The sequence below is a fragment of the Carcharhinus amblyrhynchos genome, chromosome 30, assembly GCF_965287045.1.
Source record: "Carcharhinus amblyrhynchos chromosome 30, sCarAmb.v2.hapA, whole genome shotgun sequence".
NCBI classification, from domain to species: Eukaryota; Metazoa; Chordata; class Chondrichthyes; order Carcharhiniformes; family Carcharhinidae; genus Carcharhinus; species Carcharhinus amblyrhynchos.
In genome coordinates, this window is record NC_137353.1 from 19,460,420 (window position 1) to 19,483,980 (window position 23,561).

At 45.2% G+C, this 23,561-nt stretch overlaps 1 protein-coding gene across 1 annotated transcript; it reads left to right on the top strand.

Annotated features, from left to right (window-relative positions):
• The first annotated feature begins 12,008 nt into the window (after positions 1 to 12,008).
• Positions 12,009 to 22,671, top strand: LOC145360176 (uncharacterized). Its single transcript, XM_080215183.1, has 2 exons — positions 12,009 to 12,118; positions 16,378 to 22,671. Exon 2 carries the CDS (start codon positions 16,395 to 16,397, stop codon positions 17,343 to 17,345), a length of 951 nt encoding a protein of 316 aa, XP_080071309.1. The 5' UTR covers positions 12,009 to 12,118; positions 16,378 to 16,394; the 3' UTR covers positions 17,346 to 22,671.
• Positions 22,672 to 23,561: the final 890 nt, after the last annotated feature.

Genomic DNA, 23,561 nt, shown 5'->3' on the forward strand with positions numbered 1-23,561 from the left:
TATAAGCATTAAATTGAGGCGCGTATAATTTTGCTTTGTGTATTAATTGTTAAGGCTCATCAATCTTTGGGGTGTAGGAAAGCAAATTGAATTTCTTAGGCTGCTGACACCGAACGTCATCCGCTGGTTATCATGTTTGCGCTCATTGGTTATGTAGGAAATAGGAGCAGGAGTAGGCCATTCAGCCCCTCATGTCTGTTCTGCCATTCAGCTAGAACATGGCTGATCCACTTCAATGCCACTTTCCCGCATCATCCCCAGATCCTTTGATAAATTTCTAGTTATCAAACTATCAGTCTCTATCTTGAACATATTCAACGGCTGAGCCTCCACAAGTTTGAGGCAGTGAATTCCAAAAATTCACTACCCTCTGAGTGAAGAAATCCCTCCTAATCTCAGTCCTAAATGCCCTTGTCCTTTATTCTGAGGAGTCATCCTTCCTGCATCTACTCTGAGCCCTGCAAGAATTGTGTCTGCTTCTCTAAGATCACCTCCTTTCTTCTAAACTCTAGAGAGTACAGGTCCAGGCTCCTCAACCTCTCCTCGTTGTACAATCCCAGGTTTCAGTCTGATAAACCTTTGTCGCATCCTATGCATATCTTTTCTTTCTTTGGTAAGGACACCAAAACTGTACACACTGCTCCAGGTGTGGTCTTACCAAGGCTCTGTATGATTGCAGTAAGACATATTTACTCCTGTACTCAAATCCTCTTGCAATAAAGGCCAACCAGTCATTGCCTTCCTAATTGTTTGCTGGACCTGCATGTTAACTTTCAGTGATAAGGATGCCCAGGTCCCTTTGGACAAATGGATAACTTCACGTTTTTTCACATTATATTCCATTTCCTATGTTCTTGCGCACTCACGCAGCCTGTCTAAATCCTCTTTGTATCCTCACAATTCCCATTCCCATCTCATTTTGTACCTTAGACAAATTTGGAGGTATGAGATTTGACCCCCATATTTAAATCACTGATATAGATTGTGAATAGCTGGTGCCCAATACTGAATCTTGTGGTACCCATTAGTCACAGTCTGTGAACCTGCAGATGACCTATTTATTCTTTCAACGGTGTGAGAGTAACTATACTGCTTTGGATAGCTAGATTGCTGCAGATCGCTGCAGTGGGAGATTAGTGTTTCATTACAGGGGCAATTTGAGACTAAAGCACATGTTCCTTCAGAAGAAACAGAATTCTGCTCCTGCTCAAAAATAATGTGATATTTATATTTGGCCTGTCCAGGGTCCATCCAAAAATCTCAAAACTAGGTTCCCTATTAATACCATAGGACCCCACTTCCCCAATTGCTTGACATGGGCTAATGCTTTAGACAGATAATGCTTTAGATGGCCAATGTTAAAGTGGCATAACCAGTGACCTCAGTGAAAGCAATGAAACCTGATTTTTAGATATGGGTATTGAGTACGAACTGGGGAAGCAGTTTAACAGGTTAAGAAAAGATATTTAAAAATTTCTTAATGCTCCAAACCAGTACTGCCTTAATCAAATGGCCCAGTTGTTCTAGGTCTGGAAATATAATTCCCCTGCCTGCTTTATAGAATTCCCAAAACTAACTTATATGGTGACCTACAGGATTTAGTTTGCAAAAATATATTTATATAAAATTTAAATACACATGACAAAAAAAGACAAAACACTTCAAACTGTTATAAAGTACAATGATTTTCACATTTTCTCTGCACTTTGTGCATCTTTTACCAAGTTGATGATCCTCTAGCAGCAGTCGATGTTTGACCCTGTGTACGTGGGAACAGCCCGTAATCATGATGTGGAGATGCTGGCGTTGGACTGGGGTAAACACAGTAAGAAATCTCTCAACACCAGGTTAAAGTCCAACAGGTTTATTTGTAGCAAATGCCACTAGCTTTCGGAACTGGCTGTTCCTTCATCAGGTGGGTAGGAGTTCTGATCACAAACAGGGCATATAAAGACACAAACTCAATTTACATGAATAATGATTGGAATGTGAGTCTTTACAGCTAATCAAGTCTTAAAGGTACAGACAATGTAAGTGGGGAGAGCATTAAGCATAGGTTAAAAAGATGTGTATTGTTTCCAGACAGGAAAGTTAGTGAGATTTTGCAAGTCCAGGCAAGTTGTGGGGGTTACAGATAGTTTGACATGAACCCAAGATCCCAGTTGAGGCCATCCTCGTGTGCGGTGGCGCAGAGACTTTGTGTCTGCATTAAGGATCTGATGGGGAGTGCCCTTCTCACCACCAGCCAAGCTAGGTCTTGATGTGTGTTTGAAAATTCTGGTGATGAGGTGTTGTGTTAAATGTCTCTGACAATCTGCTCGGGGAACCATCCAATAGGATCCACTATCTCCTCCTTCCTCTAAGCCTCGAGGACATTACATGCAGACCACTGCTTGATCATCTTGTGGTCAAATGTATTTTTCTGACCAACTTTTTTCATAAGTGACAAGTGATATAGCACGGTCTAACTACTGAAACCTATCCTTCACAACACTGGGGACAGAACTTCAGTGCATAGTGACCCTTTGTGTTTGTGTACTGAGGATCGACGCACAGCTTGATTCAGCCACCCACAAAGTTGGGCCATCAGGATGAGGGCGGTGTTGGATACGTTTTTTTCCCCCTTTATCCAGAGATTTGTGCTGGTGTCCTTTTGAACATGAACCATCTTGGACTTCCAGATGAATTTGAAGATGGCTTGGGTGACTGCTAAAGCACAGGATTGGGGTATTGGCCAGATCTTCGCCATGTACAGCAACGCTGAGAGTATATTACACCTGATGGTAATGTTTTGCCCACAATGGAGAGGGAGCATTGCTCCCCCATATCTAGTTTTCTTTACCTTGGCGATATGTTCCTCCCAGTTTTTGGGGCACACCCAGCTGCTCTGAACCATATCCCCGGCACCTTCAGGTAATCCGTCCTGATGGTGAAGGGGACATAGTATTGGTTAGTCCAGTTCTGAAAGAACACAGTTGCCGCGGTTTACCTTAGTTCCTGAGGCCAGCTCAAACTGGTTGTAGGCGTTCAGGAGCCGACATCATATCCGAGCAGAAAATGACAATGTCATTCATGTACCGGTGAGCTTTGACTTGGGTGCCTCTGCTGCCTAAGGTCATCACTCTAATGCCTGGATTCTTCCTGATGGACTCGGCAAAAGGTCTATGCAAAACACAAACTGGACAGAGGAGAGAACGCAGCCCTGCCTGGCACCAGATTTGACCTGAAAGCTTTCTCATTCTCACCCATTGATCGAAACTGTGCTGCTGATGTTTGTGTAGAGAAGTTGTATCCAATTGCAGATTCCCTCTCTGACCCCCAATTTGAACAGCACATCCATCATGTAAGTGTACGATCTTCCATCAAATTCCTTCTCATGGTACAGGCTGATGAGGCAGGTATCCACCTTCCTATTCTGCACTTAACTCACGCTACTCAGAGATGTGATTGTCTATCAGATGTTTTCCTGCTGGATACAGCACAGGTCTGGTCAGTGTGGATCACCAACTCCAGAACAAATAATTATTTCCTCCTGACCAGATGAATGGCCTGTGGGGCAGCCAGCTCATTCATCGCCTGTAGCTGCTAAAATGCAGTACCCCACACTGCTGCAGGAACAGCAGGTCACATGTTGGTCACACATCACAGAGTATATTTCATGTTAATAGAGGCAATTTTAAACCCATTTTTAAAATGCAGATATACCAGTCTCAAAGTCCAGAGTCAGGTTCAATCTGCTGGATGTGTTCCTGCATTCCTGTTGTGTTGACGGACTGTTTCAGGGTTGAGAAACCAGCTCTGGTCTGTGTCGGGTCTGTAACATCGACTGGGTGAGGTGGGGGCTTGGGGTTTGTGATCATGGGTTCAGCATTGCAATTGGTCGGGATTGCAGGCCAATCTTTGCCTCAGATGCTGCTGCTCTCGGATTCCCAGAGTTGGTGTGTCTCTTTGTGCTTCTTTTCCAGGATCTGGCATGCATTGGTCACATTGCTGCAGATGGAAATTGCTGCAAAGATGCACGAAAGACTTGTAGTGTTGCAACATTAACTGGAACACCTGGGGACACTTTACCACACGGTGGCAGCAAGTCTGCTGGGTTTCACTTTGGATACCGATGTTGCTTGGGCTTCCTGCCAAACAGACAAGGCAACTTTTCTGCAGGAGAGTCACTTGGACTTGAAACATTGACTTTGTTTCTCTCTCTCCTCAGACCTGCTGAGGTTCTCCAGCATTTCCTGTTTTTTATTTCAGATTTCCAGCACTCACATCATTTTGCATTTATTTATGTGTGTTGTCCGTGCTAAATTCTCCCTCAGTGTACCTGAACAGGCACTGGAATGGGATGGCTCAGGTCTTTTCACAGTAATTTCATTGCAGTGTTAATGTAAGCCAACTTGTGACAAATAAATTTAAGACAACTCTTCTGTCCCCTTGGTTTGGCTTTCTGTATGATTCTGCGTGGTGTATACCTACATTTGGAATCAGACTCGCTCCCATCAGCACACCTACAAGTGGCACTCACCCATCGCCCCATCTTCATGGGCTGGCACGGTGGCACAGTAGTTAGCACTGCTGCCTCACAGCGCCAGGGACCAGGGTTCAATTCCGGATCACTGTCTATGCGGAGTCTGCACATTCTCCCTGTGTCTGCATGGGTTTCCTCCAGGTGCTCTGGTTTCCTCCCACACTCCAAATATGTGCACGTTGATTGGCCATGCTAAATTGACCCTGGTGTTAGGGGATTAACGGGTTAAATATGTGGGGTTATGTGAGTAGAGCCTGGGTGGGATTGTGGTTGGTGCAGACTCGATGGGCCAAATGGCCTCCTTCAGCACAGTAAGGATTCTATGGTTCAAAAAATGCTGGCTTTTGTCAAATTCAAATTACCTCCACACTGGCGTTATTGGGGATGAGAAAATTGTTGACAAAACTCCGGATAATCATAATTTGAAGAGGACATTGTCCAAAATCAGTTGTTTGAGGGTTTTGTAAAGGTTGGCAGTTTCTATCATTATTATATTCCAAAATGAGTAAGATTTATTACTATGACATGTATTACACATGTAGCCAGTAGATGGTGCAATTTATTTGCTACACAAGTGGATGAAACCACCAACAACATACATTCATATTAATCATTCATCAAATATCCATTCTATGCTAACCACTGTGCTGCCCTCAATGAGTCATGGTTAGATGAGTCGTGGTTAGGAACAGATTCAAACTGAGAGCTGTATGTAAATGATATTGTTCATATTGTTTCCGGTGACACTCATCTTGCAGAACCAATGTTTATCTCAGCAGTGCCAACCAGAAGACTTTAGGTTTGATTCTCAGTTTATGCTGAGTTAGGTGATCTTATTCAAGGGGACGGTGGAGGCACTACAATTAGTTTCTGTATTTCTACAGTGAGGCTGGGCTAATCAGTTAGTGTTTCTGAGCAGTTCTGCTGGAAAGAGCACACAGGCACTTCAGGCCCAATGTTACCTCTTCATGATGACTAATGGGATTCTCCCAAAAAGCTCAAAGTGCCAAATTCATGTAAAAGTTGAAATAAACCCTGCTGTTTTTTTTTAGTGGCGTGTTCAAAATGAATCTCCCACACTCAGTGCACTACAGAGTGCCCTAGTGTGAATCACTAGGTGTGGGCCTTATTCCTGCTGAAGAGGCTGGTCATGATGTGGAGGTGCATGTGTATGCATGTAAATTGAGTTTGTGTCTTTGTGCCCTGTTTGTGATCAGAACTCCCAGCCACCTGACGAAGGGACAGCCTGTTCCAAAAGCTTGGGGGTGCTTGCTACAAATAAACTTGTTGGACTTTAAGCTGGTGTTGTGGGATTTCTTTCTGAAGAGGCTGGTAGCAGAGTGCTGAGTGGGCCGTTGTGCTGATCTGTCCGGGTGGCCCGCCTCGATCTTCACCCCCACAATCCAGGCACCCCTCCCCCATCCGATGGCTAGCCCCAATCAACCCTTCACTCCCTCTGTTACTGATCCCGACGCAGTAAGACATCTCACAACACCAGGTTAAAGTCCAACAGGTTTATTTGGTAGCAAACACCGCTAGCTTTCGGGCCTCTGACCTTTCGTCAGGTGAGTGGGGAGTTCTGATCACGAACAGGGTATATAAAGGCACACACCCAGTTTACAGAATACTGATTAGAATGCAAGTCTTTACAGCTAATCAGGTCTTAAGGGTGCAGACAATGTGACTGGAAATAGCATTAAGCATAGGTTAAAGAGATGTGTATTGTCTCCAGACAGGACAGTAAGTGAGATGTTGCAAGCCCAGGCTAGTCATGGGGGTTATAAATGGTGTGACATGAACCCAAGATCCCGGTTGAGGCCATCCTCATGTATGCAGAACTTAGCTATCAGTCTCTGCTCAGCGACTCTGTGCTGTCATGTGTTGCGACAGCTGCCTTGGAGAACAAAGAACAACACAGCACAGGAAACAGGCCCTTTGGCCCTACAAGCCTGCTCTGCCCATTTTAACATTCAGTGAGTGCCTCATTCCAATCCTTCTTCTACCTACGACTTTTGTCTATGCCTCTTGGACTCCACAATAAAGGGGTGCAAATTTAGGGAATTATATGTGCGCCAGATTAAGGAAGGTCTAATTTAGGGACAATTTGTTAACACCAATCCGCCTAAAAGCACGTTTTTAGGGTGTGGGAGGAAACCGGAGCACCCAGAGAAAACCCACACAAGCACGGGGAGAATGTGCAAACTCCCACAGACACCGACCCAAGTTGGAGATCCGACCCTGGTCTATGTATCTGCACAGCAAACAGTGATAGTCACTGAGCTGTCGTGTTGCCCGTCAGTTGGTCCAGTTTAAGCGTACACTAACAACGTGAAGCACTAGGCAACTCTCGAAGTAACATCCAAGAGCAGCCCTCGCATGACCCACCACGTGTATGCCCCTTGTTAGTCAACAAGGCGGACCGAATCACCTGTGGATGTAAAAAAAGAGACATCAATAAACATACACAGGCTATACAGACGGAAGATCCCCAGAAGCTCAAACATAAGAGACAGGTGAGCCATAAAATATGTTGGACAACCCAAAGGAATCTATTGATTCCCAGGAACATCCTGAGGCTCTTGATCCTTAACTAGGACAATCTTTGGTATCCCTCCATCCCTAGTCTGCTCATGTGCCTATCTAGGTAAGCCTTAAACAACTCTAGCGTGCCTGCCTCCACCACCCTACTTGGCAGTGCCTTCCAGGTCCCCACAACCCTCTGTGTGAAAAACCTCCCTCTAACATCTGAATTATACCTCGCCCCTCTAACAGTAAGCCCGTGGCCCTTCGTGATTTTCATATCCAATCTGGGAAAAAGCTTCCCACTTCACTCTATACCCTTCATAATCTTATACACCTCTATTAGATTTCCCCTCATTCTCCATCTTTCCAGGGAGAACAGCCCCAATTTGCCCAATCTCTTCTCATAGATAAGACCTTCCACATCAGGCAGAATCCTGATAAACCTCCTCTGCACTCTCTCCAGGGTCTCCACGTCCTTCCGGTAGTGCAGCAACCAGAAGATTGCTTACCTGAAGATCAGAGGCCGAATGCCCATGACCGCTGAAGTGTTCACCAACAGGAAGAGAACAGTCTTGCCTAGTGATTGTTGGGCAGTATTCATTCATCCGCTGTCGTAGCATCTGCATGGTCTCCCCAATGTACCATGTTTCAGGACATCCTTTCCTGCAGCGTTGACAACGTTGGCCAAGTTGCAAGAGTATGTACCATGTACCTGGTGGATGGTGTTTTCATGTGAGATGATGGCATCCGTGTCGATGATCCGGATTGTGTGGTGTCGTGGTCACTGGTCTCCTGAAGGCGGGTAGTTTGCTGCGGACAATGATCTGTTTGAGGTTGTGCGGTTGTTTGATGGCAAGAAGTGGGGGTGTGGGGATGGCCTTGGTGAGAGGGACTTGAGGTTGTTTTTGTTAGAGAGAAGAAGGTTAAGAGGTGACCTAATTGAGGCATACAAGATGATCAGAGGATTAGATAGGGTGGACAGTGAGAGCCTTTTTCCTCGGATGGTGATGGCTAACACGAGGGGACATAGCTTTAAATTGAGGGGTGATAAATATAGGACGGATGTCAGAGGTAGGTTCTCTACTCAGAGGGTAGTAAGGGCATGGAATGCTCTGCTTGCAGCAGTAGTGGACTCGCCAACTTTAAGGGCATTCGAATGGTCATTGGGTAGGCATATGGATAATATTGGAATAGTTTTGGTTAGAGGGTCATTAGATTGGTTCCACTGGTCGGCGCAACATCGAGGGCCAAAGGGCCTGTACTGCGCTGTAATGTTCTATGTTCGAGATGTTCGTCTTCATCAATGGTATGTTGAAGACTCCAGAGAAGATGTCATAGCTTCTCCGCTCTGGGGAAGTACTGGATGACGAAGGGTACTCTGTCCATCGTGTCACATGTTTGTCTTCTGAGGAAGTCAGTGCGGTTTTTCGCTGTGGTGCATCGGAACTGTCGATCGATGAGTCAAGTGCCATATCCTGTTCTTATGAGGGCATCTTTCAGCATCTGAAGGTGTCTGTTGCGATCCTTCTCATCTGAGCAGATCCTGTGTATACAGAGGGCTTGTCTGTAGGGGATGGCTTCTTTAACATGTTTAGGGTGGAAGCTGGAGAAGTGGAGCATCATGAGGTTATCCATGGGCTTGCCATTGTACAAAGAACCCCAGCTTTTGTCGTGACACTACGGACTTCCTACAGAAACTCAGCACACATGGAGCAGTTGAACCAGGAGCACTCCTCATCACAATGTCTCGGCATCCCCCATGATGATGACATTGCTGCAACTGCCTCAGTACTCAACGCTGGCAACTGCTAGTTGCCAGGTGCAATTTTACAACTCATCCACTTCATCCTGGACCACAATGTCTTCACCTTCAACAACCAGTTCTTCATCCAGACACAAGGAACAGCCATGGGGACCAAATGCACACCTCAATATGCCAACATCTTCATGCACAGGCTTGAACAAGACTTCTTCACCGCACAGGATCTTCAACCGATGCTATACGCTAGATACATCGATGACATTTTCTTCCTTTAGACCATGATGAACAATCACTGAAACAATTATATGATGACATCAACAAGTTTCATCCCACCATCAGACTCACCATGGACTACTCTCTGGAATCAGCTGCATCCTTGTACACACGCATCTCCATTAAGGGCGGTCACTTCAGCACCTCACTGTACCGCAAGCCCACGGATAACCTCACAATGCTCCACTTCTCCAGCTTCCACCCTAAACACATTAAAGAAGACATCCGCTATGGACAAGCCCTCCATATACACAGGATCTGCCCAGATGAGTAGGATCACAACAGACACCTCCAGACACTGAAAGACGCTCTCATAAGAACAGGATATGGCGCTCAACTCATCCGACAGTTCCGACACGCCACAGCGAAAAACCGCACTGACATCCTCAGGAGATAAACACGGGACACGATGGACAGAGTACCCTTTGTCGTCCAGTACTTCCCCAGATCGGGGGCAAAGGCTGGCATTGCCAGGGTACCCATGCCAAGGGGCCACCCCCACCACCTGACCCCCGGGGCACACCAATTGCCCTTTCATTCATTCCAGCAGGGTATCCCGTTAGTTCCCCAATCATGGGGAATTAGTCTGAATTCTGCCAGAATGAAGTACTCCTTGTGGGGTGCAAGATTCAATCGGGACCTGAAAGTTCCTGATAATGAACTGCTAAACATATTTAAAATACAATTAAAAAAGATTCAAATGATTTACAGCCTTCCCGTCGGTTTCCAGCGTGGTTTGACTGGCGACTGTTCACCGGCTCTGGGAGATGTGCATGAATTCCCACCACATACATAAATCACCGGTACAAGGCCAGTGACATGCATCTCCCACCTTGACCACCAGAAAAGTTGTGGGTCACGATGGGAGAATTGCGGCCATTTTCTCTATTGCTGTTTTCATCAAACTAAGAAAATAAAGATTTCTACCAACAGTCAGTTCTGTCGAAAGGTCATTAATTTGATACAACGAGTCACCTTCCAAAAAAAAGCTGCCACATGCTGATTATTTCAGTATTTTCTGATTTTGTTGCAGAGTTCCAGCACACTGCGTATTTTCTTGAAAATGTTTGCTCTACTGCCAATTCACAGATGCTTTCAGACTTGCTCCGTTTATCATTCAGTATCATAGCTGCTGTTTTTACTACAGTTGTTATTTTTGCCAGCCCCAAAACTAGTACAATTGTTTCTCAGATCAGGTCCTGGTCCCCCCACACTGACACTATGGTTAAGAAAGCTCACCAACACCTCTACTTTCTCAGAAGACTAAGCCCACCAATGTCTCTACTTTCTCTGGGTGGAACAATGGCACAGTGGTTAGCTCTGCTGCCTCACAGCACCAGGAACCTGGGTTCAATTCTGGCCTTGGGTCATGATGGGGTGGAGTTTGCACATTTTCCCTGCGTCTGCGTGGGTTTCCTCCAGGTGCTCCGGTTTCCTCCCACAGTCCAAAGATGTGTGGGTTAGGTGGATTGGCCGCGTTAATTAGCATCGGGGGACTAGCAGAGTAAATATGTGGGGATACAGGGATAGGGCCTGGATGGGATTGTGGCAGGTGCAGACTTGCTGGGCTGAGTGGCCTCTTTCTGCACTGTTGGGATTCTATGAAATTTGGCATGTCCACTATGACTTCCACCGCCTTTTACAGATACACTACAGAAAGCATTCTTTCTGGTTGTATCACAGCTTGGTATGGCTCCTGCTCTGACCAAGACTGCAAGAAACTACAAAGAATTGTGAATGTAGCCCAGTCCATCACGCAAACCAGCCTCCCATCCATTGATCGCATCTACAATTCCTGTTGCCTTGGGAAAGTAATCAGGGACACCACACAACCTGGACATACTCTTTTCTAACTTCTACCATTGGGAAAAAGATACAAAAATCTGAAAAGATGTACCAACTGACTCAAGAACAGCTTCTTCCCTACTGCCATCAGACTTTTGAATGGTCCTATCACATATTAAGCTGCTCTTTCTCCTCAACTTGTTGGTAACTTCAACACTCTATTCTGCGCCCCATCCTTTTCCTTTTCCCTATGTATTTCATGAATGATATGCTTTGCCTGCATAGTGTGCAAGAAACTATATTTTTCACTGTATCCCAGTACCTGTGACAATCAAATCAAATCAAAAGGGCCACACAGTGGTTAACACTGCTGCCTCAAAGCACCAGGTTCAATCTCGGCCTTGGATAACTATCTGTGTGGAGTTTGCACGTTCTCCCTGTGTCTGCAAAAGTTTCCTCCAGGTGCTCCAGTTTTCCCCCACAGTCCAAAGGTGTGCAGGGTAGGTGGATTGGCCGTGCTGAATTGCCCCTTAGTGTCCCAAGTTGCGTAGGTTAGGGGATTAGTGGCATAAATGTTTCAGATTACGGGATGGGGGTAGAGTCTGGGTTAAGATGCTCTGTGGAGAAAGTTAGTGCAGACTCGATGGACTGAACGGCTTACTTCCGCACTGGAGGGTTTCCATGAAATCGTTTTTTTTGTAGCGGTTGTTATTTTTTGCCGGCTTTGAAACTGGCGCGACTGTTCAGAGAAATTGAATGTGTTTCAAGCATTTTGGGGAGGAAAAGGCACACAACGGGAATGGCAAATCTGGATTGAAAAGAAATGGCACTGCGCCTTTAGTAATGGCGGCGGTTTGCCCAGAAAGCTTCGCGCGGCAGAAAGTCTCCTATCTCTGCAATGGGCAGCGGGAGTGCGCATATCCGGAAGTGTGTGGTGGCACTGCATTGTGGGTGGGAGGTGTTGGAGTGACTGGAGACAATGGCAGGTAAATTCCTCCCTGACTGTTAGCATTTGCTGCAAGCTGCTCTTCTCATGTACAGCAAGCCTCATGATAGCTCTAAAGGCATTCTTGTAGTGTTGTGTCTTCTTTCAAGCAGCAGGCCCATTTAATTTTTTCTGTTGTACTTTGTTCTCAGATGCATTACTTGGAGATTGGGCCCAGCTGCTGGACAGCCCACATCAGTCTCTTCCCCCTCTGCTTCTCCTCACCCTCTCTGTGTTTTTTTTCAAGTTTATTTATTAGTCACAGGTAGGCTTACATTAACACTGCAGTCAAGTTACTGTGAAAATCCCCTAGTCGTCACACTCCAGCGCCTGTGCAGGTACACTGAGGGAGAATTTAGCATGCACCCAACCAGCACATCTTTTGGACATTGGGAGGAAACTGGAACACCCGGAGGAAACTCACGGGGAGAATGTGCAGACCCACACTGACAGTGACCCAAGCCGGGAATCAAACCTGGGTCCCTAGTGCTGTGAGACAGCAGTGCTAACCACTGTGCCGCCAACATAACCTCCTATTCCTTTCTCTCTTATGTATCTATTTAATTTCCTGTTAAATGCACTTGTGGCCTTTCCTGAGCTCCCCTATGCCCCTCAGTGCCCAGATGTCCAGGACAGTCAATTCCAGTCCTGTTATCCTCCCACATTCCCTCCAGACCAATTCTTGAATCAGCTATTGGAGAAATTTGTCAAGGGGCTGGATCAAGCAGATTTCATTTTGTTTTTAGTCCATCGGCTCCCGTGAGGTGAGGCGATAAAATGTTTCTGTGCTGGAGGATTGAAGAGGACAAAAATCAACTAGAATTCCTGATTCTGGTGATTCTAATAGGAACGTATGTGTTAGCTGATGATGGTACTGTGCTTGGACATGAGAAAAAACCTTTTCTCTCAGTGAGTTGTTGGCGTCTGGAATGCACTGCTTGAGGGTGTGGTGGAGGCAAGTTCAATCAAAATTTGACTGTTATTTGAAAAAGAGAGAATGTGCAGGGTTATGGGGAAAAGGTGGGAGAATGACACTTGTTAAACTGTCTATTTGGGGAACTGCTGCAGATGTGAAAGGCCTTGTCCTTCACTGTAACAGTTCTTGTGATGCTCTCCCCATCATCATGAAACTTAACAATACTCACTAGTGGATTATGGTCATTTAAGTTGAGTGGCACTGATGAAACGGTTGCACTTTTGGATCATTTCAACTCCACCACCACCCCAGGGATTCTCACCTTTCATATCTTTAATAATTCTCATGGCCAATTCCCATATATTTTGAGAATATATTTTATTGCATTGAGAGATAGATAAGCTCATGGTGATACATCCTGGACAATAAATCACAATCCCTGTTTGCAAATTATTTACATGCGAATGTAGTTCATCCTAAAGATCCCTAGAATCTTTTCTGAGTTTGCGTATACTGTAGTGTATAAAATCCAGAGCTTACTGAGTGTAAAAGATGAAGTGAATGTATTAAAGAACAGGTAGTCTAAAATTTCTGTAATAAAATAATATTCTGTGTGGAATCTATCACCTAAAATTGTGACAGGAACAAAAGCAGAAAAGTGCTGGAACATCTCAGCTGGTCTGACAGCATCTGCTGAGAGAGAATACAGCCAATGTTTCAAGTCCACTTGAAGGGTCATCTAGACTCAGTGTTGATTCTACTTTCTCTCCGCAAATGCTGTCAGACTGGCTGAGATTTTCCAGCATTTTTCTGCTTTTGTTTCAGATTCCAGCATTTGCAATATTTTGTGTTTATCTTAAGACAATGACAAGTTTTGATAGAGTGGATAGTCAGTCATTTTCCCAGAGTCAAATGGTCAATTACATGGGAGCATAGGTTGAAAGTGAGAGGGGGAAAGTTTAAAGGAGAGGTAAGGGGCAAGTTTTTCACACAGAGGGTGGTGAATGCCTGGAATGTGCTGCAGGAGAAGGTGGTGGAAGTAGATTCTATAACAATGTTCAAGAGACATCTGGGTAGATACATGAATAGTCAGGGAATAGGGGGATAGAGACCATGTAGAGGCAAGGAAATATTAGATTAGAGAGGCATCTGTATCGAGACAGACTTGGTGAGCTGAAAGGCCTGTTCCTGTGTTGTACTGCTCCTGGTTCTTAAAAAACAATAAGAGTTGGCATCGAATACTATCAGGGCATGTTTTAATGGTATATTTTAAGTAGACGTATGCAAGTACTTTTTAAATGTGAGCTTTGTTGCATTCAGGCAGTGGGTTTCAAGTTCCTTCCCTTGTCAGGGTGAAAAATGATTTATCACTCCCTCTCCCCTGAACAATCAGTGGCATTCCCATTGCCAATTCCCCCTGCATCAACATTCTGGGGCAGGAGAGTCATCATTGACCAGTAACTCAATTGGACCAGCCATTCATATCACATCAGAAGCTGACAAATGGCTTACCTCCTGAAGTTTTACAGCAGCAGGAAGACTTGGCAACATAACAGGTGACCAGGCAGGAGAGCAACTTGCCCACTTTTTACTTTGACCATGGTGAAACATTCTGTGCTTTCTATCAGAAAATGGTTTGGCTCCTGATTCCAAAGGTGTTCTCAGCTTTCCAATCTGTATAAAGCAGAAAGTGGTTCAGAGAAGTGTGTGAATGGAGCAATGTGTGAGTGATAACTTAAACACATTCTGAATCAAAGGTTTTGTAGAATGTTGGCCATTCTTCACTACCACCACCATTGAATGCGGCAGAGTAATGTTTTCATTCTTGTTTGCTTGTCTGTTTGTAAATAATATACCTTGACACCTAATGGATGGATTTAAAGATACTTGATACAGTGATAGATAATAGCCCAAGGAAGAACTGATAAGCTTTTGGTGAAGAAGCAGATCGAATTCTGGAATTTGTTATACAGGATCTGTTAGCATTGAGAGACAGGGTGAATTGACTGTAATTTTTTTTAGAATGCTGTGGATTGTTTTACTGAGAAAGTTGTTGATTGTTTTAGAATGTTATGGATTGCCTCAGCCGCCATGGTGATATTTGTGCCAGCTCTCAGTATTGAACAGTTTTCAGAGCGTGGATTAGCCTGTAGCCTCCACAGTGAGATGGAAGCTCCTAATAAAAAGATTTATTTGTTCAGATTTGCAGTTACAGAGCATTAACCGGACAGGAAAGAGCCTCAAGGAAGAGCTATGCAATTGTAGTAACATTGAGTTAACATAGTGTGGTGAAAGTATGCACACTACTGAGTGCTGCTTGTCTCTGTTGTGATTGGAATATTAGCATTGATTGTGTGGCTACCTTTCTCATGAGTTAATATTTATCAACAGAGACTGTCTTTATCCTGTGGGTTTTGTAACAGGGTATTGTAGACTGTAGTGTGTATTATAGACACGTTGGAGTATTTTTTGCTTATGTTCAGCTTCTTTTAATTTGGTTAGACACACGAGTTTCTTTCTTATACTGATAGTTGCTAAGTGGGGCACTTGAGCTGATTGATGAGACTGGAGTTTAACCAGTGCCTCCCTTACTGGTCCATCTGAATTGTCCCATTCTGCCCTGAAGATTGATGGAATGAGTGGACAAGGTGAAGGTGAAATTTAACACAGAGAAAATTTAAAGTTTATTTATTAGTATCACAAGTAGGCTATTAACTAATTCATTTTAGTGGGAAAAATGCAGAGAGACAGTGTAAAATAAAATATACAAAATTCTTAAAGGTGCAGAACCATAGGAACCTGGGTGTATCAGTGAAAGTGGCAGAACAGGTTGAGAGAATCATTAATAATGAAGTATATGGCATGCTGGGCCTTTTCAATAGGGGCTTAGAGTACAAAAGCCAGGAAAGTGTGTTAAACCCATATAAAACACCACTGGGCCTTAACTGGAGGATTATATCCAACTCTGGGCACCACTCTTTAAAAAAGATGTGACATTAGAGACAGGGCAGAAAAGATGGACAAAAATCACACCAGGGATTCAGATGTACAGAGAGATCAGAGAAGTTGGGACTGCTTTCCTTGGAGAAGAGATGATTGAGAGGGGATTTGAGAGAGTATTCAAAATCATGAGGCGGGGGGGTCGGCGTTCTGGACAGAGTACTGAGGGAGAAACTGTTCCTGCTGGTGGAAGACTAGATTTAAAATAACTGGCAAAAGGAGGTCTGGCGATGTAAGGAGAAATGCTTTCACATGGTGTGTGATTAGGATCTGGAATGTACTGCCTCAGTGTGATTGAGGTAGGTTCAATCGAGGCATTCAGGAGGGAATTGGATCATTATCTAAAAACCAAAAAAATTGTTGGGGTGAAATACCCCTTCAGAGAGTCAACACAGAAATGATGGGCCAAAAGGCCTCTTATGCAGTGTCCATCTACTCTATGATTAACAGACAGAAGTGAAACAGGAGGCGGTCAGATCTGCCTAAAGGAGAGGGATGGAGAAACACCAGTTGGTAGTGTACAGATTTCTCCCCAGGTGTTGAATGTGAATGTATTTGCCTTTTAAGGAGTAGTGATTTGTACCTGATATTAGCCTGTTGTGTTGCAGGAGTGACAGGAGGTCTGATGGAGACGGGGCAGCAGTTAGACTCAGGCGCTCATTCTGGAGAGGCTGCTGTAGATGGGACTGCTCCACCCCCACCCCAGCCCCGCAAGAACTCACGCCAGTACGGCCAAAAGCATTTCATCTGCAATGAGTGTGGGAAGAGCTTCAAGCAGTACTGTGACCTCAAGCGGCACGGCCGGGTCCACACGGGCGAGAGACCCTTCCGGTGCCCGTCCTGTGGCAAGCGGTTCAGCACCTCCTACAACCTGTTGATCCACCAGCTGGTGCACAGTGGCGAAAAGCAGTACAAGTGCCGGGTGTGCGGCAGAGAGTTTGTCCAGCTGCACCACCTGGTCACCCACCAGCGCACGCACACAGGAGAGAAGCCCTACCCATGCCCGGTGTGTGGCAAGGCTTTTCGCCAGTCCTCCACCATGATGGTGCATCAGCGCATCCACGCCGAGGAGCGGCCGTACCACTGCCCCGAGTGTGCCAAGAGCTTCAAGACCTCGTCCAATCTCTCCAAGCACAAGCGCATCCACAGCGGTGAGCGGCGCTTTGCCTGCGAGGTATGTGGCCGCCGCTTTCTCCACTCCCACCACCTGGCCACCCACCGCCGCACGCACATTGGCGAGCAGCCAGCCTTCTGCCCGATCTGCGGCCAGCGTTTCGGCAACCCGGCCCAGCTGCTGGCACACCGGCGGGCCCACGCTGGCGAGCCACCCTTCAGCTGCGAGACCTGTGGCCGGGGCTTCAAGCAGAGCTCGACGCTGGTGCGGCATCGGCGCACGCACACCGGGGAGAGGCCGTACGTCTGTCCCATCTGTGCCAAGGCCTTCCGGCAGACCTCCACCATGCAGGTACACTACCGCACACACTCTGATGATCGACCGTACTGTTGCCTGGTATGTGGCAAAGGCTTCAAGAGCGCCTCCAATCTAATCGGTCACCACCGTGTTCACAGGAGGTAGGGCACTCAATAGCTACAGCCACCACACAGATTGAGCCATCACGCAGCATCTGCTTTGGACCAGACTCGTCATTTGCTAAAAGCATCAAGCAACTTTAAACTGGGAAGATTTTTATGTTGAAATTCATTAGATAAGGGCATCCCTGTGAATGACAGAGACACGAATAGATGCAGTTTGATTTAATCACTGTCTTTTTAAAACTCAAGTCTTGGGGCTTTCGGGGAAATCAGATGCCAGCTTAATAGTCTTGTATCGAGCCTACTCTGGCACAACTTTGTGACGTTTCCCCGGCAACAGGTTTGAGCTGAAGCCCAGTGCACAATTTTCAGTCATCCCGACAGACCTTGTGATTTGGTGCTGTTTACATTGAATGTCTAATTTATGAAGTCGCAGTCGCGCATTTGCAGGATCTATGAAAGATTTTCTCCGCTCTGAATGAAGTGAAATATCCCAGGAGTCAGAATGTGAGAATTAAAAGATACTAAGAGGAAATGGGCTGATGTTCCCATAAGTGAAGAGAAAAGGTGTATTTAAAAATCATTTGCAAAGAGTCTGATTAGCTCATAGGGTTGCGATCCTTTATTATTCTGTCTAGTCATTGCTTTAGATAAAAGATGTTTTATTGTCATTGTCTAACTTTTCTATTCAGTTGTGATGTTTGTGTAATAATTTCACTTCATATTTTAAATCTGTGTTTAAGCACGATCCATTGTGACGCTGTATCGCTTTTGAATTGAGACCTTTTGGTGCCATAAAATTGCCCAAACCTGTCACCAAGCAGGGTTAGCCATTTAGCAGCATGGTGGCACAGTGGGTTAGCGCCGCTGCATCATGGTGCCAGGGACTCGAGTTCAATTCCTGGCTTGGGTCACTGTCTGTGTGGAGTCTGCATGGGTTTCCTCCAGGTGCTCCAGTTTCCTCCCACATTCCAAAAGACGTGCTGGTTAGATGCATTGGCCATGCTAAATTCTCACTCAGTGTACCTGAACAGGTGCCAGAGTGTGGCAACTAGGGGATTTTCACAGTAACTTCATTGCAGTGTGAATGTAAGTCTACTCGTGACACTAATAAATAAACTTTAAACTATTAGCAAAGACTTAACTAGCAGGGTTATGACTCGAGCATGTGTGAATGAAGATGTATGGCCAAAAGCTAAAGGCATAAATCCAAAAAACTTACTGTGTATTTGTTTGAAAACACAAAATGTCCAGTTTTGCTCTTTTGAAGCCTGGTGGGGAATTAAATTCTTGTTTTCCCCAAACTGGAATCCACTATTTCAGCAGGATCGAATCTGGGGATTTTCTTGGTTCCAATTTTTCTTTTGCAAAGTCTCATTTTAAGGAAGTTCTGTCCACTGTGAATTCCCCATTGAATAATATTTTACCACACTGGAGGGAGTGATGGCATGACCTAACAAGGGAGTTCGGCTCTCCTTTCCCTCCCTACGTCCAGAAGTTTCTCATTTACTGTGAAACAGGGGTGATGGCTGAGGCCAGTCTTTTAGAACGTGGTGCCTGAAGGAACAAGGATAGGGCAGGACAGCACACTGCTCACAAAATGTCTTGAAACATGACTTTCAGGCATATGGACACTTTCATTCCCTCTCCTGAGAGCTAAAAGAACATATCTGTCCAACTTGCTTATCAAAATTGATCAATTATAGCACCAAGCACTCTCAGACCAGATTTAACAGTCATGATGGGCAGCATGGTGGCACAGTGATTAGCACTGCTGCCTCACAGTGCCAGGGACCCCAGTTCAAATCTGGCCTTGGGTTACTGTCTGTGTGGAGTTTGCACATTCTCCCCGTGTCTGTGTGGGTTTTCTCTGGGTGCTCTGGTTTCCTCCCATGGTCCAAAGATGTGCAGATTAGGTTGATAAGCCATGATAAATTGCCCCTTAATGTCAAGGGGATTAGCAGGGTAAATGTATGGGGTTATAGGTATAAGGCCTGATTGGGATTGTGGTCGGTACAGACTTGATGGGCCGAATGGCCTCCTTCTGTACTGTAGGGATTCTGTGATGCAGCATAAAGCTGTCTCTATCAAGGCTCTGCGGTAAAGGTCAACTCCAGGGTCAGAAGAATATTTTCCATATCTCGAACCATCCATCCTTTCACTCAGAGAACTCCAAGGGACTTTGCCAATAAGTTTCAACTTCAATTTTTGTGCTATAGGTCCATGCTGACTCAAAATTGGATTGAGGCTGCTCTCAATTGCTGTAAGATTTGATTATCAGGACAGAGGACTTTCATTCCACTGATTTAGTCTGGATTTGAATCCATGTTCCAGAGGTGAAAATGTCACTTTCCAAACTGTCCCTTCACTCCTGTGTATTACTATCCACCACCCAACTGCTTGTGGAATCATAGAATTCCTAGAGTGCAGAAGGAGGCCATTCAGCCCATCAAGTTTGCACTGATTCTCTGACACAGTATCTTACCCAAGCCCCACCCTATTCCTGTAACACCACACATTTACCGTGGCTAATCCATTTAGCCTAAAAATCTTGGGATGTTAAGGGCAATGTAACATGGCCAATCAACCTAACCTACACATCTTTGGACGCTAAGGGGCAATTTAGCCTGGTCAATCCACCTTTTGGGAGTGGGAGGAAAAAGGACTACCTGGAGGAAACCCATGCAGGTGGGGGAGAACATACAAACTCCATACAGACAGTGACCTGAGGCCAGAATTGGACCTGGGTCCCTGGCGCTGTGAGGCAGCATAGCTAATTACTGTGCCACCATGACCCCTGTATATTACTGTCTTCCCAACCCTTGCCATTACTCAATCACTCCTGTATATTACCAAACCGTCAGTGGCATAGTCCAAAGATGTGTAGGTCAGGTGGATTAGCCATGCTGAATACATGGGGTTATGGAAATAAGGCAAAGGGCAGGGCATGACAGTTGGTGTAGACTCAATGGACCCTATGGTTCTATTACCCAGTCACTTCTACATGTTATGGTTCCATGAAAAAGTTTTTTTTAAAAACTGAGGCTTGTGTATAATCAACCTGTAAATATAAAATCAATATTCATCTTCATTTGAAGGCAGGATCCCTTACCCAATGCGTGAATCACGGTCTTCAGATAAAGTGACTGGAAGTTTCCTTTACTCTTTATGAAGGCACACATTCTACTCTCCTTGAGCTGTGACGACGTTGAATACAATTTCCTGTGTCGTGGTGTTAGAATTTCCCAGTAAAAGGCAGAGCTGATGATCAACTTTCTGTCTGCAATCTAGCTGGTTTCTGTACATGTCTGATATTCCTGTTGAACGTTTTGAATTAACTTTCCATTTTTTTTGGATGTGGGTAGACCAATGGAACTGCTAAATTGCTGTACAGCTTCTGTACTGAGTAACATTTGAAAACCATAAACGCCTACTGACATGTTTTCACTCCTGTAAATACTATTTTCCCATAGTTTAATAAGTGGGCAGTAGATGTACTAAATGTCAGTAGTAATTATCTCTTTGAACCATATTATAACAAGAGTCACTCAATAGTTACCCCATCCATAAACATCCATCTGATCAACAGTGGCAGCAGTATGTACCATCAACAGGATGCACTGCAGAAACTCACCAAGGCTCCAAAGGAGGTGTCTTCCAAACCCACGACCGCTACTATCTAGAAGGACAAGACCAGCAGACACATGGGAACACCACCACTTGCAATTTCCCTTCAAGTCACTCACTATCCTTTCTTGGGAATATTTGATTTGATTTATTGTCACATGTAATGGCATACAGTGAAAAGTATTGCTTCTTGTGTGCTATACAGACAAATATATCACTGTTCCTTCACTGTTGCCAGACCAAAATCCTGAAGTTCCCTTCCTATGGTGGTACAGTGGTTAGCACTGCTGCCTGATAGCACCAAGATCTAGGGTTCAATTCCTGGCTTGGGTCACTGTCTGTGTGGAGTCTGAATGTTCTACCCATGTCTTCATTGGCTTCCTCCAGTTTCTTCCCACAGTCCGAAAGATTTGCTGATTGGGTGCATTGACCATGCTAAATTCTCCCTTGCTGTACTGAACAGGGGCTGGAGTGTGGCAACTGGGGGATTTTCACAGTGACTTCATTGCAGTGTAAGTAAGCCTACTTGTCATGGCACAAATCAATTCCTGCCTCCCAGGCTGCCTGGATCCACTATAGTTCACCTATTGCCATGACAGATCCACAGCAGATGCCATTATCCTGACCATACATTCAACCCTGGAACAACTAAATAACAAAGACATCTATGTCAGACTCCGATTCATAGACTACAGCTCAGCCTTTAACACCATTATTCCTATGAGACCCATCTCCAAACTTCATGGCCTGGGGCTCGGCTCCTTCCATTGCAACTGGATCCTAGGCTTCCTAACCCACGGACAGCAGTCAGTAAGGACAGGCAACAATACCTTTTCCACAATCATGCTCAACATGGTGCTCTGCACGGCTGTGTCCTCAGCCCCTTACTATACTTGTCATTACATCTATAACTGTGTGGCCAAGTTCCCATCCGAATTGATTTTCAAGTTCACTGATGTTGCCACCATAGTGGGTTGGATTTCAAACAATGATGAAATGGAGTACAGGAAAGAGAGAATCTGGTGCAAGTACAATAATCTCTGTCTTAATGTCAACAAAATGAAGAAGATAGTCATCGAATTCAGGAAGCGTAGTGGAGGATATGCCGCAGTCTACATCAATGGGGACAAAGTAGAAATGGTTGAGAGCTTTTAAGTTTTAGGTGTCCAGATCAACAACCTGTCCCTGGTCCCTCCATGCGGCGGGACACCAGTCCAACCAGCCTCCCATCCGTTGACCGTCTACATTTCCTGCTGCCTCGGAAAAGCAGCCAGCATAATCAAGGTTGCAACACCCCCCAGATGTACTCTTTTCCACCTTCCATCGGGAAGTGGATACAAAAGTCTGAGGTCACATACCAATTGACTCAAAAACAGCTTCTTCCCTGCTGCCATCAGACTTTTGAATGAACCTACCTCGCATTAAGCTGATCTTTCTCTACACCTTAGCTATGACTATAACATTACATTCTGCATTCTCTCCTTCCCTATGTATGGTATGCTTTATCAGTATAGTGCACAAGAAGCTATAATTTTCACTGTATACTGATACATGTGACAGTAATAAATCAAATTTTGTAACACTAATAAATAAAGTTTAACTTTCTAAATTAACAGCACAGCGGGTGTACCAACACCTAAGGGACTGCAGCGGTTCAAGAAGGCAGCTCAACACTCCTCAAGAGTAATCAGGGATGGGCAATAAATGCTGGTCTATCCAGTGACACCCACACAGAATCACATCAAGTGCAGAAGGAGACCATTCAGCCCATCGAGTGCACAGACCACAATCCCACCCAGGTCCTATCCCCATAACCCCATTCATTTACCTTATCTAGTTCCCCCTGATGCTAAAGGGCAAGTTAGCATAGCCAATCCACCTTACCCACACATTTTTCAACTGGGAAGAAACCGGAACACCCAGAGGAAACCCACGCAGATATGAGCAGAATGTGCAGACTTTACAGTGACACCAACCCAAGCCAGGAATTGCACCCTTGCATCTGGTGCTGTGAGGCAGCAGTGCTAACCATTGCCTCACAGTGCTGCCCCAAATGAATTTTGAAAACCATTGGTGTGGGTTGTAGTATCACCTACAATAGGCCAGGGAATCCCCTATTTTTCTAATGGAAGCCTACAACCTGTATAGTATAAGGTTACAATGCTTGATGTTGCTCAGGGATTTGCATAGATTGGGTTGTGGGGAGGGGGGGCAGTGGCTGGGTAAAGTGAGATGTTTAAGGAGGCTAACTGCACATAGTAGTGGGTGTTTGATGACCCCTGCACTATTTGGGACTGACATTGTGTATCATTGTGCCCACTGGGTGCAGAAACCGTAACATGCAGAAGTGGCTGCTTTCACAGCGCTTGGGATCTGGGTTTGATTCTGGCTCGGGTGACCATGTGAAATTTGCATATTCTCCCCGTGTCTGCATGGGTTTCCTCCGGGTGCTCCGGTTTCCTCCCACTGTCCAAAAGATGTGCTGGTTAGGTGCATTGACCCAAACAGGCACTGGAGTGTGGTGACTAGGGGAATTTCATTGCAGTGTTAATGTAGGCATACTTGTAACACTAATAAATAGTCTTTATTAATGGCACAATAGGGGAGGGAATGGGCAAGATATTAAATGAAT